Consider the following 14597-nt stretch of genomic DNA (forward strand, 5'->3'; position numbering starts at 1 on the left):
ATTGTAATAATATTTCACCACATTACTGTTTTTAATGTATTTTTGATCAAATAAATTCTGCCCTAAATTATGCACTTGAGCACAAAAAGAGACTTCTTTCAAGAACATAAAAAACTTACTGACTCCAAATTTTTGAATGGTAGTGTATTGGATGTCATACAGATTTGGAAAAACATGAGGTAAATGAAGACTGAGGATAAACTGAATATACACACGATATACAAATATATTCACTATAAATTTAAAAAAAATTATGTATATCAGTGATAATGTTATGATGTATACAAGTGTGCAAAGTTTAATAATGTTTACACTTTGTAAACCCATGTTCATCCTGCAAATAAATGTTCAAACTGAAACAATAATACACACTTCTGATAAAGTGATGCCTTTTTGCTTTGAACACCAACAGATTGTGGAACAAAACAATTTATCAAAGTTAAGAGGAGTTAAAAGGTCTTGCCTCACAGCCAACAATGAACTTCAGTTTAATCAAATACAGAAGTATCACACTATTATACTGTTTCAACTGTTAATGGAGACAGAGAGAGACAACAATATACTAAGAGGGGCAGTCTTATTCTGGCCTCTTTATTTTTGTTTATGAATAATAGACAGATCTGTAAGGTTAATTTCTGAATTTGTTTGGTGATGTATTTTTTTTCACAATTAAGTATCACCAGTTTCCCTGTTTTCAAACAGGTTTCCTGGACACATACAAAGCAGTTAAAATTATACTCTTCAGCTTTATAAAAAGATTACCTGCAAGATCTGATTGCATTTTGTACTTTTTTTTTTGGCATTATGTAAAATCATGTATTATCATGGTGTGTTATCCAGTATTTATGTGAATTAATCCGTTAAATTTGATTCTGGTGGTGAGGTGAATTGCATTGCTTTTACACTTGATTTACAGTTGATTTTGATGTTTTAATCTCAGATCTTGTTATAATTGTACGTACTGTAGGTCTGGCAGTGGATGCCTGTTACATATTGTAATTTCATGTCAGACCTGACTGCAGTTGTGTAGGTTACTTCAGCGGTGGCTCTGTATTCCTGATTAAGACACACACACACAGACAATAGAACCTCTTTTCAAATCTCACTCTGCACTTTTCATTTGGGTGTCCCCAGGTGACCAGAGTGAGGGCTGTGACCTATCAGACTGGCTTGTCACGTTAACAGCTCCCTCTAATTGGAGCATTTTGCATGTGTGTGTGTGTGTGTTCTCTGTTTTTTTCTGACCTATGTTTTATCTGTGTGTGTGTTTTGTATGTCAATGTCTTTTCTTTATGTTTATTTTGTTTGGCTGCCAACTGAATCAAACTAAGTTATAACTTCTGAAAACCATCTGTTTCTTCTTCTAGGGAAGCAGAAGTATCTCTGCGCTAGCAGGAATGACTGCACCATAGATAAACTGAGGAGGAAGAACTGCCCATCCTGCCGTCTGAAGAAGTGTTTCGAGGCCGGAATGACCCTGGGAGGTAAATTCTGCACTCTCTTAGTGCTGTACTCTGATGTGCTATATAGTGGTTATAAAATAGCATAGCATTTTTCTATTTTCCCCCCCAAAAAAGAATATATATTATATTAATATTTAAAAAATGATAGTTCAGATAATTTCCAAGGAACATTTTTTCATTTTCATTTAGTTTAACTTGATGTAATAAAATAACTAAAATAAAAAATGAATAAAAAAGCAAAAACTAATAAAAAATATAGCAAGCAGCAATTAAAGGGCTCAGCACAAAGAAGGCAAGACAAGTCATGCCAGCATGGCTGGGAGCATCAGACCAACTGCATCAATGAGCAATTAAAGACATATTTCAAGGGGTCATATGACGTTGCTAAAAAGAACCTTATTTTGTGTATTTGGTGTAATGCAATGTGTTTATGCAGTTTAAGGTTCAAAAAACACATTATTTCCCACAAAATGTACATTATTGTTGCTCCTCTATGCTCCGCCTTTCTGAAACGAGTTGATTTTTACAACTCATTGTTTTGAAAAGCGAGGTGTGCTCTGCTTGGCCAGCTATCCAGTGCATTATGAATGCCTCAAGCGTGTGACGGAAATGTCACGCCCTTACTACAGCGGTTCCCAATCCCAGTCCTCATACCCCCCTGCTCTGCATATTTTGCATGTCTCTCGTAGTTAACACACCTGATTCATATAACCAGCTCGTTAGAAGAGAGCTACATGCATGAACTGCATTCTGATTGATATGATCCCTGGACCATGTTCATTGCTCCCTACTCCCTGAGCAGGGGAAATCTGTTGAAGTTTACTTACTTTCGAACATTCATTGATTGATTTGTGCTGCTGCCTGCAGCGTCTTCACACACAGACAAGTGTGACATCATTTACTTTGTAAATAAATACAATTTAAATTCACGTCTCACACACTTTAATGACCTTTGAATTCGACACTCATTTCGAACTGGAATCATGGCGGAATATCCTGTGATGTCCACTTCGCAGGGCACTTTTGGTCGAATAGAACAAACGTTGTATGTGATAAGAGGACTGGTATTGGGAAACGCTGCCTTACCAAACTCTGATGCCGTGTCCCATCGTGATAAGACAAAAACAATATAACCCATTATAAACGAGGCATTTGTTGCATCCAGTGTGGATATAATTACTGATTATAATGACTTATACTGTCTTTTTACGGGTTGCATTGCATATCGCACTGCGTAAACATAAAACCATGTCTGCATTTGTGATCGGAGAAATGACAAACAACAAGCGCTACTCAAAACTCGTGTTTGAATCGTCAGTGGCAAATTTTTTAAATATGTAAACGTACTTACGGACTGTGAGTCAGAAGTGCCAGACACTCCTTGCAAAGTCTGAACTGCCCAACTTTATAGAAACAGATACCAGCATTGTAGGCTACTTTCACAGGAAACAGTCCTCGTCCTCCGTAAAATGAGCTGCACACATCTGAATATTTGGGTTGAATACAACAGTGTTGTAAATACAATTTAACTACTGATTTCTAGTTGTGTCCTCTTTTGGAAGGCCAAACAAAGTAGTTTCGCTTTCACAATGAAACACACAGCATCTCCACAACATGGCAGCGGTGGAAACAGCGAGAATATCGTGACGTATACATGTGGGGGCATGTTCGAATTAACCGTTTTAGGTAGGAGTAGTCGACTCTTAACTTTTATAAAGAATATCTCTTTGGATTTGAGACTTTAGTCTTTGCAACTTTACAGATCTTCTTTATGCACCAAGAGCTTGTAACACTCAAGGCAAAATGGCTGAATTATCACTGTCAACCAATAGGTGTCTTTGTGACCAAACTGAGGTGGTGTGGTCAGAGTAAGGTGACAGTGACACATGCAAAGTTTGGTGTCAATATGGCTTTGCAGAGATACAGCCTCAGAGTCGTTTTGGCATTGTGCCATCAAATGCGGTATTAACGATTAATGGGTACACATGCAGGAAATATCTTGTTGGGTACAGGGTACAAAAACGATTTCATCCATCGACACAAAATCCATACATTTTTGTGAATATGGTCTGAAGATGATCTGACTCAAATTTGGTGAAAATCGGACTAACGGTCTAGAAGGAGTTTAAAAAAAGTAGGTTATCAAAGAAAATCAAAATAGCGGACAGGAAGCTTGGTCAACTATGGCAACATTGGTATCTATGTTCTCAGCATGACCCAAGGAATCTATTAAGACCAGTATTATTGTAATAGGCAAAAATAATCAAAAGCTATTAGCATTCTTTAAAATTTCATTACAACTCTTGCCTCAAAACTTTTTGAGTACCTTCAGGGCATCATACCAGTGGCACATACTGAGTTTCATAATGACAAACAAATAAAATATAGCATTTTATGTCATAATAATGTACTGTAATTAGTTCCAATTTCATATTTTGTTCAATTATAGCACCATTAAGTGGCAATCCCACCAATCTTTTGTGTCCTCAGACTGCGCCTATACACAAGTGTGTCAAATTTGGTGAAAATGTCTAATTTTGTTTTGGATTTTTAAACACTTATATTTATGAGAACATAAAAAATGATCCATATCCGACTTTGACTGCATTCTTTTGTCACTAAAAATTTTGCAAGATTTGTACTGTAATTAGTTCCAATTTCATTTTTCCAACTGTGGTTTTGATCTTGAACGGTTTTGAAGATATTTACAAAAGTTGTTTTGTTTAAATGATAATTTTGAATGTTGCATAAGTTTTTTATTTTTAAACTGTGGTTTTGATCTTGAACGGTTTTCAACTATACAAAGTGATGCATCATGCTGATGACCCATTTAATGAATACGCTAATGTGTTTTAAAAACATGTCATAATTTCAAAATGGCTCATAAGGGAAAATTGGATTTCATTTGACTCAGCATAGCGATCTGAATCTAACAACTTGTATGAATTTTGGGCAAACTGTTCAGAAGTTATAAGCAAAAATAGCAATTTTTCATATCTCCTGACCAGTAAGGGGCACTGCACTGAAACTGTGCAGGTAGCCTCAGCTTAACAACTTGTATGAATTTTGGGCAAACTGTCATTTTTTGCACTCTTCGTAAAAATTTTGCAAGATTAAAAAAGCCATTAGTTTGAAAATGGTAGTGTTTTTTAAAAAGCTTTTAATAACTTTTTGACACAATGTCTAGAACGAGTTCGAAAAAGTAGGTTTTACGAATAATTCAAAATTGCAAAAAATCTTGACCTGTACAATTTAAAATTTTAGTATGCATTTGACTCAGCATGAGCCAAGGAATCAATGGGGAAATTTTTTTTTTTCTTCTAAACTTTACTGTTCAAAAGTTATTAGCATAAATATGAATGCAACTTTGAGCTGTTGGTGGCACTAGACTAGTCTGTTGCAGAAAAGCTGGATGGTGCAAGAGCATAATATAAGCATCTAAAATGCATGTAGGCTATACAGTTCAGTTGCAAGCTTACCCCCTTTTGGATTGCTGTTAATGCTGAATGTAAGAATGAAAACTGAAAGTAAAGAGCTTTTGCGATGAAAGTTGCATTCGTTGCAACAGTCGGCTCAACTGTATAAGACACGTAACGACTAACAATATCCAGTGATGCAAACTGTTCGAATTTGTTTCGTCAAATTCCACGGTTTTGAATGGAAAGTAGGTCTGCCATTTACATGATTCATGTAATTTATAATTGATTATGATGACAATAGCATTTTTCTGTTTTGCGTTTTCAACAATAGGTCTACACCTGAAATTGAATGGGTGCATATTTTAAAATAAAAATATTATTTGCAGTTCAGATTGATTACTTTACAAAAATTCTTATTCTTGTTCTTTTACTATTCTTTTTCTTCTTTTAATTTATTCCCGTAAATCCATTTACACATACTATTACCATAGTGCTCTGGGCCCGTATTCACAAAACATTTTATCTTACCTCTAAGAGTTCTCCTAAATAGCAGTAAAAGAGTTTTCTCTTCAAACCTATTCACATAGCTGCTGAGACAAACTTTTACTGAGGAATATAGAGAAGCCTTAAGCTAAGAGTAAGGGTGGGGTTGACGTTGTTGCTATGGTTGATGTCAGCATGCTTACTAACTATACACACAGTCATTGGCTGATAGGGGAGGGGTCTCTTTCAGAGATTTATTCATAGAAATATTGTAGAGCACGATGTTGCCATATATAACGGTTTAAAAATAAAAATGTTGTCACATTCAAATAAAGATTTTAAAATGCAGGCTGTCACTAATTAAACAAGTATATGTTCAGCTAATTGTCAGCCTCTTACATGTATGCTTCTCGTAAACAATTAGTGAATATGCATATCATAATCATGGCTGATAGTAATACATCCAAACGTAAAATAAATAAATAAATAAATAAATTAAAAAATTCTGGATGCAAGAACAGCTGTTACTTCTTACCCAACTGGTTAATGAAAACAAGGATATAATCAAAGGAAAATTTAGAGTTGGGATAACCTCCAAAACCAAAGGCGATACCTTTTTAAAAAGTCATTTTTATCAGATGTTTCAGAGGCAGATTGGCGGCAACAGCCATTTTAGGATAGTTTGTGGTTTGATCTTAGTGACTTAGGAGTCCTAAAATTATGATTGACACTAAATTAAATTGGCGAGTTATGAGCTACTTTTAGCCATAAGATGTTTTGTAAATATGGGCCCTGGTATTTATATTTTCCTTAAAACAATTGGTCCCTCCAATGTTCTATACATGATTGTATATTTGTTTGGTTTAAATAAAAAAGTTAGTTGAAAAGAGTCACCAGTGTAGAAACAATGATCCAGAGAAAGAGAACAAAGAGGGCTTTTTTTTTACTATTCAATAAAGAAAAAAAAGTGCATGATATTCTAGGCTGCCCATGAAAGCTTTTTTTCAGTGTAAATATAAAATAGTTTATATAGTTTATACAGCAACATGTACAGTATAAATATCTTCTAGACCAGTGGTTGGCAACAGGCGGTCCACGGGCCAAAACTGTTCCGCCAGCATTAATATCTGTCCAGCGCCTGCAGCCAGGTTATTTTGATAGCGGCTGGTTCTAAAATAGGCGTCACCCCCTCACTCAAGATGAGTGTGAAAATTGATTTTATTTATGAAATATAATGGTTTAATCAAAAGAAATACAGTTGCCAAATGCATAGGCTTTCTAGCATTAACATGATGCTACTATAGCAACAATTTAGGACAGTCCATTTCACAAAGTCACATTTTAATTGTTACATCTGATACACAAACTTTCCATGTAAGCGGTTCAACTAAGAATGCAGCACTACTGTGTAAGCTAAAGGTATGATGAAATAATTCTTTAATCTTTAATAGAGGGCTAGATGGTCTAAGTTGATTATTTCACTGTATTATTATTGTTTGTTGCTGTTCAAGTTGTTCTAACTTGATGCAAAATGATGCATCTGTTAAATGTCAGGGAATCGTGCGCAATAAGCTTGTGTTCCATTGTAAAGCAGACAAAAGTAATTAGTTCTGGTGGTTGTGGTATCTCTTGTCTATTTGTGGTAAAACTGCTGCCTAAGACATATTTCCTGGATGTCAGATTTTTGAATTTGAATTTGTTTTTGAATGCTGCGCTCGTCTCAGGTCTTTATAGCAGCTTTTCGTGCATAATACATCATTCTAAAACACGGCGCTCAAGTTCAAAGAAATTCCCCTTCTAAAAACACATCTCTAGACCTTGCGGTTAAAAAAAAAACTTTGGTCTTGTGACCAAAAAATCTGTGTGAACCCAGTATTCTAAGTATTCCAGTATTCTTAACACAGAGTAACAGCTCACTACCAGTTACAAAAGACACTGTAAAAGTCTGTCACAGGCAATTCTAGTTGCATTTTTCATCAATTAATTTCTAGCCCACCATCTAGTGGCAAATTTTTGTTTGGCCCAATGCCAAACCTACTTGCCGACCCCTGTTTTAGACTATGTGATGATTATGACGACTAAAGAAATGCCCACCCAGGATATCTGCCAGGCCACCCTTCTATAGCCGTCAAGACCTGGGCCTGCTCAGATCAATCATGGAAAAGAACTGACTCAAAAGAATAATTTGTTCACAAAATGACCTCGAATAACCTCAGCAGAGAAGATTGACTTACATTTTAATAATGACATTGGGTGAACTATTCCTTTACAGCCCAGGCATAGCAATGAGAAGTTCGCTGGCTCGATCACTGCAAGGAGCAAGCTATCTCACCCTAGGTTTTCTTTTTAAGTCATGGAAACAAATTCCACTGGTCATGGTTCACCCAGTAATACAGGAATAATTCACCCAAAAATGAAAATTGTCATCATTTACTCACCCTTAAGTTGTTCCAAACCTGTATGAGTCTCTTTCTTTCTTTCTTTCTTTCTTTCTTTCTTTCTTTCTTTCTTTCTTTTTTTCTTTCTTTCTTTCTTTCTTTTCAACATAAAAAGATATTTTGAAGAATGTGGGTAACCAAACAGTTGCTGGTCCTAATTGACTTCCGTAGTATGGGAAAATACCATGGAAGTCAGAAAGGACCAGGGGTCTCATTTATAAACGTTGCGTACTCACATGTTCATATACACATTAACATTAAATACTCCACTCGCATTAATGGAGATAAACACTGAAATTACATAATTTTACAAAATACATAATTACATAATTTTATTAACAATAGGCTAAATAATTTTCTTGTGGTAGCCTATGCTATGTTTTAATGACAGCGAGGAGTGCTTTAGGTGCACAATAATTCATCTTTAAACTAAACTACAGATCATATGTTATGAGAAATATTTTAGTGAGAACAATGATCAATGATGCACACTTAATTCTATATTATGGTGGACACTGCTGGATTCAGTAGTCGAACGGTCCATTGTCTGGTATAGGACCAATGATAATAGCTTACAACCGCAGCTGCATATTGGCCTATCTGTTTCCACTAAAATAGCTAAAAGATGTTCATCAGCAAAACTGCATTTAATTTGATTTGAATTGTTTAAAACAATTGAAACATTGTTTGGCCAGTGTAAAATAATGTGATCAACTCTATTCTAAAATACATACCTCTTCCCATTTAAATGATTTTGTTTTTATTTTTATTTTTTTTTTTTTATTTTAAAACATAACAGGATACTGGATCATTTTTAGCAATAAAAATGTATGTGTATGGTATAAATGACATTATAGTCCCCATATCATATTTCCTTAATGTCTCGGTGTTAAACATAAATGTAAAGTGCATGGGAATATGCATGGAAATGATATGCAGATGAGGTTATGCATAGTAAAACAAGGCGTTGTAAGCTCCATATGTGGTTATTTCAGGGAGGAGATGAGGTGGAGATGCACATATGCAAAATCTTCCTCTGACTGGGATTTATAAAGGGATTATTGGGCAGGTTCTGGACTACGCATGATTTTATAAATCTGAAAGCTTTTGCGCCTACGTACACTTTTAGGATGAAATCTACGGAGAGTTTTATAAATGAGACACCAAAAACTGTTTGGTTACACGCATTCTTCAAAATATCTTCTTTTTTAGTCCAATAGAAGAAAGAAATTCATACAGGTTTGGAACAACTTGAGGGTAAGTAAATGATGACACAATTTAAATTTCGGGGTGAACTATACTTTTAATATGAGAAATATCTTATGTATCCTGTCACACACAGTTCTGGGGGGAAAAAATCCAGTAAATTTTCCACTCAGGATGTACAAGTCGCAAAAAAGATTAATTTGGATATGGGTTGTATTTCTTTGATTTAAATCGCTCATGTCGCTTCCATCAGCATGAGTCAGGCAATTATTCTTAGACTTCCACTTAAACTATGTATTACATTGACATCCCTAATAAAGTTGCCAGCCAACTGAAGAGTAAATACCTGTTCACACCAAGGACAATAACTATAAAGATAATGATAAAGATATTTTCTAAAAACAGTTCTCAATATTAAGGAATAAGAGTCCACATCACAGCTATAATGATAAAAGCTCAGAGAAACTATATCGTTGAAAGCACACTTTCAGAATGATTTTTTTCTAGCCGATGAATGATAAAAACATTGACACCCAATCAGAATCAATCCTGCTATAACAAGCTCGAGAATTCAGAGCAGCAGATGAGCATGTGCTTAGAATAAACAGACAATATCATCCGCTGGTGTGAACACTAATATATTTATCTTGAACAAGCCTTGACTCACCAAAGCCAATGTTTACATGGATATGGCAAGTGGTGAGTGGTGATTTTGAACCCTGTTTCTGTACGAAGCTCTGAATCTGTATATAAATTGAGTTGGTAATGCAGGTCCATAGCAGCTGAGCCAATTTAAAGACTGCTTTGAGAGAGAAAAGAGAGAATGCATGAGGGGCGTGTGTTCAAATTATCTGTGGGGAACTTCTTTATTGAAGTAGTGCAGTCAGGCATTTCTCCTTGATCTCTCTTTCCCTCTAGGACACTTGCTGATGAATTATTGATGAATTATTAAGGGTTTATCTTTCTGGTCTGCATTAAGAGGTCTCCCTCTCTTAAGGACTTCTCCTCTCTCTCTCTCTCTCTCTCTCTCTCTCTCCTTTGTCTCTCCAAAGGGCTTCCACTAATTTAATACATTTTCATGTGATTTGCAGTCAGCAATGGATAATGGATCAGACGTAATCAAAGCATAGTTTATTGCATTCTGCTTTTATCACTTAAATTACAGCATACTTATTCTTCATCAAAAGTTATTTAATTTTTTAAGAACAAATGCTGTAGATTATTCCAAAGAACAGGCCATTTCATTTCATTAGGGCTTTTTCAAAGTGTTTTATGACTTCTTTTTTTTTTTTTTAGTTTGTTTGAGACTGTATACAGTAGGTCACTGGGTAATGAGTTCCAATCAGCTTGATTGTGATCACTGATTCTCTTTCAATCTTTCCATCTCATTTTTTGAATAGATTAATTAACTCTGAATCTGTCTCCATCTGACTTAAACCCAGAATTTATAGACTAATCAAACTGTAATTTAAAGACTATGTCTTTAGTACTGCTTGAGTACAAATTACAACTTTAAAATTTACTTCATTGATACTCAAAAAAGCAAAACGTTTTGAAGAGGATCATTGGAATAAATTGTACTTATTCAGTCTTCTGTGAATAATGTCTTATGTAGCTTACCAAAGAGTAGGTCTAAATTAATAAATGAGATGTTTAAACAGAATAAGTAAGATGTACACATCATCATCCTGTTCAAATATTTAACCCCCAATCATTAACCGCTTTTCCACTGTCGGGCCAGTGCGAGCCAGTGCTTTAAACGAGCAGGGTGGGGCTAATAGCCTCGGACCTGTAGCACAGAGGCCAGAATCACTCTGCGTTTCCATCGGCGGGCCAGCACTCCGCTGCGCTTAACTAAAACCCACCCTTTACATGGCCCTCTGATCACAAAATGAACATGATAAAACGCTAGATGATAGAACGCTCGACTACCACTCCGTCACAAGCACAAATTATTCAAACTCACGCATTAAACATAATTAGTTAGCTTGACAGATATGTGGATCACATACAAAGGTTAAAATGGCGATGGACGAGTGCTGGAGGTTAAAGCATGTTGTAAGTTGTACAGTTTGTTAATCTCCACTCGAAACTAATGTGCTGCTATATTGCTGCACACGGACAGAGCATACAAGCTCGCACATAACGTACAGATCGCGCACATACATTCAGGAATAAAGAAAAATTGAAAAGTAACATCATATTCTTTCTGTTTCTGAAGTAATTACCCTCAGCTTCATTATAGTAGAGAGAGAAGTTGCACAGACAAGTAAACTAAGTGAGTAGTCAATTAATATGGACTTGGGCTAATTGTAGTGTTCCAATAAACTATGTTAAAACTATTCTTTTAGTATTATGCATTTATTTTTCAATTAATATAATTTCTGAATAGAACTTTGATTTTTCAAGCATAGTGAAATAATTTAGCCGCGGAGCATGGAGGGGAAATTGTTGCCGCTCCACTCACATACTCTGCACTGGATGCAGCGCGACATGACAAATCTCCAACAGTAAACTGCTGCCTCATTCTATCTATGACATACTGACACAAAATTCAAATGAGTTGCAATGGTTGCTTTGCCGCGTCCAGTGTAGACAGACTATAGACTATATACCTCTTATTAACACTGCACACGTCTGTGGCCTGATACAGCTCCAGCAAGGAGCATTTCAGAAGCGAAATGACAGAATTCGCCAGACCACGTGATCTGCCTGTCCAACGTTGTTTGTCTTGATTATTTGTGTTCTAACATGGCTAAGTTGGCTAAATGTTTATGTTTTGTCTGGTTTAATTCTGTTTATAGTTGTATTTGTTGCTATGTCCTACTTTGTTGTGCTGTAGACTACAAAGTTAATACAATTTAAAAGTCCAGTTATGAACGACAAGGATAAAATATTTGTAGCTGTGTATAGTGGTCTAAAATACATCCTTAATTATCTTGTATCTATATATCACATATTCCTGGAGTTCCTGGAGAACCCCCAACACTGCATGCTTTTGGTGTCTTATCTGACACACACATTTGAGGTCTTGGAGTTTTCACTAATGAGCTGATGAGTTGAATCAGGTGTGTTTGAATAGGGAGACATCTAAAATGTGCATTGTTGGGGGTTCTCCAGGACCAGGATTGGGAACCACTGCATTAATGTTTAAGTTGAGATTTACAATAAATATTTTAACTGCTATTACTGTATGTAAAGGGAATACTGCTGTAAAAAAGCACCTTATTTGTTTAAAGTGTTTGCAAACCAAATGTTATTGCACTTTTGTTTATACAGCAGTACTTTTAAAATAAAAGTGTGCAATACACTACTTTTGAATTCATTATTGAATTTTGTGCATAATTATGCGATTAATCACAGAAAAATCACGTGATTATTCACAATCAAAAATGTTAATCGTTGCCAGTCAGGATTTTTATTTTATTTTTTTATTTTTTTGCAGCAGAAGCAGCAGTATTCATATAACAGTTTATTGTTATAACTCAGAGTCAGGAGGTTCTTTTATAAGTGCACAGATTTAACTAACAGCCAACAAATTACTTAATATAGAAATTCAATGAAGTCAGAAAAGTACAAAAATGAAGGTAAAAATGAAGTTGAGGGTTTCTGTAGCAGAACTTAGCTGTTGTTGTTGTTTATTTTTCATGCAACTATAGACAGAAGCACCTTGACCTTGATAAACTGCATATAATTGCTATTATTTATCTAGAACATCCACTGGCGTATTTGTCGTAAAGCCAGAGTTTTACAATACAGGCTTGTTCATAATACAATAATGTATAAACTGGAATAATAATCAGAGAGGAAATTAATCCAAATTATTTCTCAGGTGTGCTGTATTGTGAAGTAATGCATGGCTTTCAGTTAATCAAGCAGTAAGTTCCTGAGCAGATAGGTGCACTTCTTGACTTGGTGACAATGACCTGCAATTATTGTATTTCTCAGGCGGCTTATATAGTGCACCATTACAGGTTGTTTTCTTTGATTGCCAAGGAGATGGCAGCACATTGAGGGATATAAATGAGGAGGAGAGATCCAGTTTCAATTGGACACCGACTCTAACGCACCTATCTTAAGTTATAATAGAGCACATGCTGAACGGGAGATGGAACGAGAGCATGTATTATTCTAAAATCAGTCATAGCAGTAACAACTTCCATCAGCTGCTAAATTACAGAAGTAAGAAATAGAACTGAGAAAGAGTGTGTGAGTGAGATTATGAAGTTTGGCAGAAAATGTAAGAGATGTGAGGTATTTCCAAAGGAACTAAAAGAAAAAAATGACAGGATGGGGAGGATTAGGAGAGCTGTCTTTCTTTGAGTAGAGAAAAGAGAAGAGAAAGAGTGTTATCAGCACATTATTGAATTATGGCACTTTTGCCCCTCTAGACCCTCTCTGGCAGCTGGAGGCCATATTAACAACATCTCAACACCTCTCACACTACAGTCACACACACACATGTGCACACACTGTCACACAGTCCTCTGCTCCTCTGTAAGATCGTCAGGGGTCTAGGTGAAAATTGAATACATAATGAAAGTCATTGGGCATATGAGAGAAAAGAAGGAGGGGAAAAAGAGGGCAAAACACCATGGGAGAGGGATTCGGCAAGAGAGTGTGGAAGATGACTTAGAAACACAGAAAAGGAGGTTCCATAATGCAAAGGTCAGACTCGTTACATGACATTGTATTACGTGCACCTGAGGGGTTATAAATAGACGTGAAACGGACACACAACCTAAAGTCTGTCTTTGTCTGTCTTTGACATCTAGGCACGCCTACAGTGCAGCATTGATGCGCAGCATCTTATTCTCGCTTTTTCAGGGAACAGGGTTACAGTCAAGTAACCTGAGACATTCCCTATCAAAAGCTACTCTCGATGCTGCATTTCAATGTATATGGGAATGCGAATACCAATGCCGCCAGACTGGAAGTGTCTAGACCCCTCAAGGTTGTGTAGTGTGTGCGCACAAACATTGAAGAGGTCTCATACATGACTTTGGGATGTTGACTCGGAGTAGTATGGACATCTAAACTATAGAATCTGATAAATGTGTGCGGGGACGACCAGCCTGCCTTATCACACACTTGCTGCAAAGGGACACCTCTTGCTACAGTCCTAGAGGATGTAACCCCCTGGTTGAACGGGCCCTGACACCTAGAGGCAAAGCTTGACCAAGTGCCTCATATGCTAGGGCAATAGCATCCCTTACCCAATGTGACATTGTTTGTCTAGGGGCATCCGCCCCCCAGTTGCAGCCCCCATAGCGGGCTGGGTACCCCACTGGGTAGTGTGGTGGACGTAACTCTGAAGAGCACGTACTGGACACTAGGGCTGTGCGATTAATCGAAATTGAATCTTAATCGCGATTTGAGATGTTGGGATTTGCTAATCTCAAAAGCCCGCGATGTGGACGTGATATTACTCTTTTCCAGACCATATGCATGACTGCCAGCCCTGTGTGGCAGTCTTACTAACCAATAGAGTGAGTGCACCTCCTTTCTCCCCAATCAGCACTGCTCTAGCCGCCTGCGTAAATGCCCACCATTAAAAAAAAAAAAAAACAGAAAGCAGGAGAGTGACA

The 14597-nt window shown here is 36.5% G+C and overlaps 1 protein-coding gene across 1 annotated transcript in view; it reads left to right on the forward strand.

Moving 5' to 3' along the window:
- The window catches only part of LOC109056560 (androgen receptor-like), a 78219-nt gene that overhangs the window by 19596 nt on the left and 44026 nt on the right, over positions 1-14597 (forward strand). The window contains exon 3 of the mRNA XM_042756380.1: positions 1368-1484. Within this exon, the coding sequence (XP_042612314.1) occupies positions 1368-1484 (117 nt within the window). The remainder of the gene's footprint in view (positions 1-1367; positions 1485-14597) is intronic.

Source organism: Cyprinus carpio, chromosome A5 (genome assembly GCF_018340385.1).
Source record: "Cyprinus carpio isolate SPL01 chromosome A5, ASM1834038v1, whole genome shotgun sequence".
In the NCBI taxonomy this organism is placed as follows: Eukaryota; Metazoa; Chordata; class Actinopteri; order Cypriniformes; family Cyprinidae; genus Cyprinus; species Cyprinus carpio.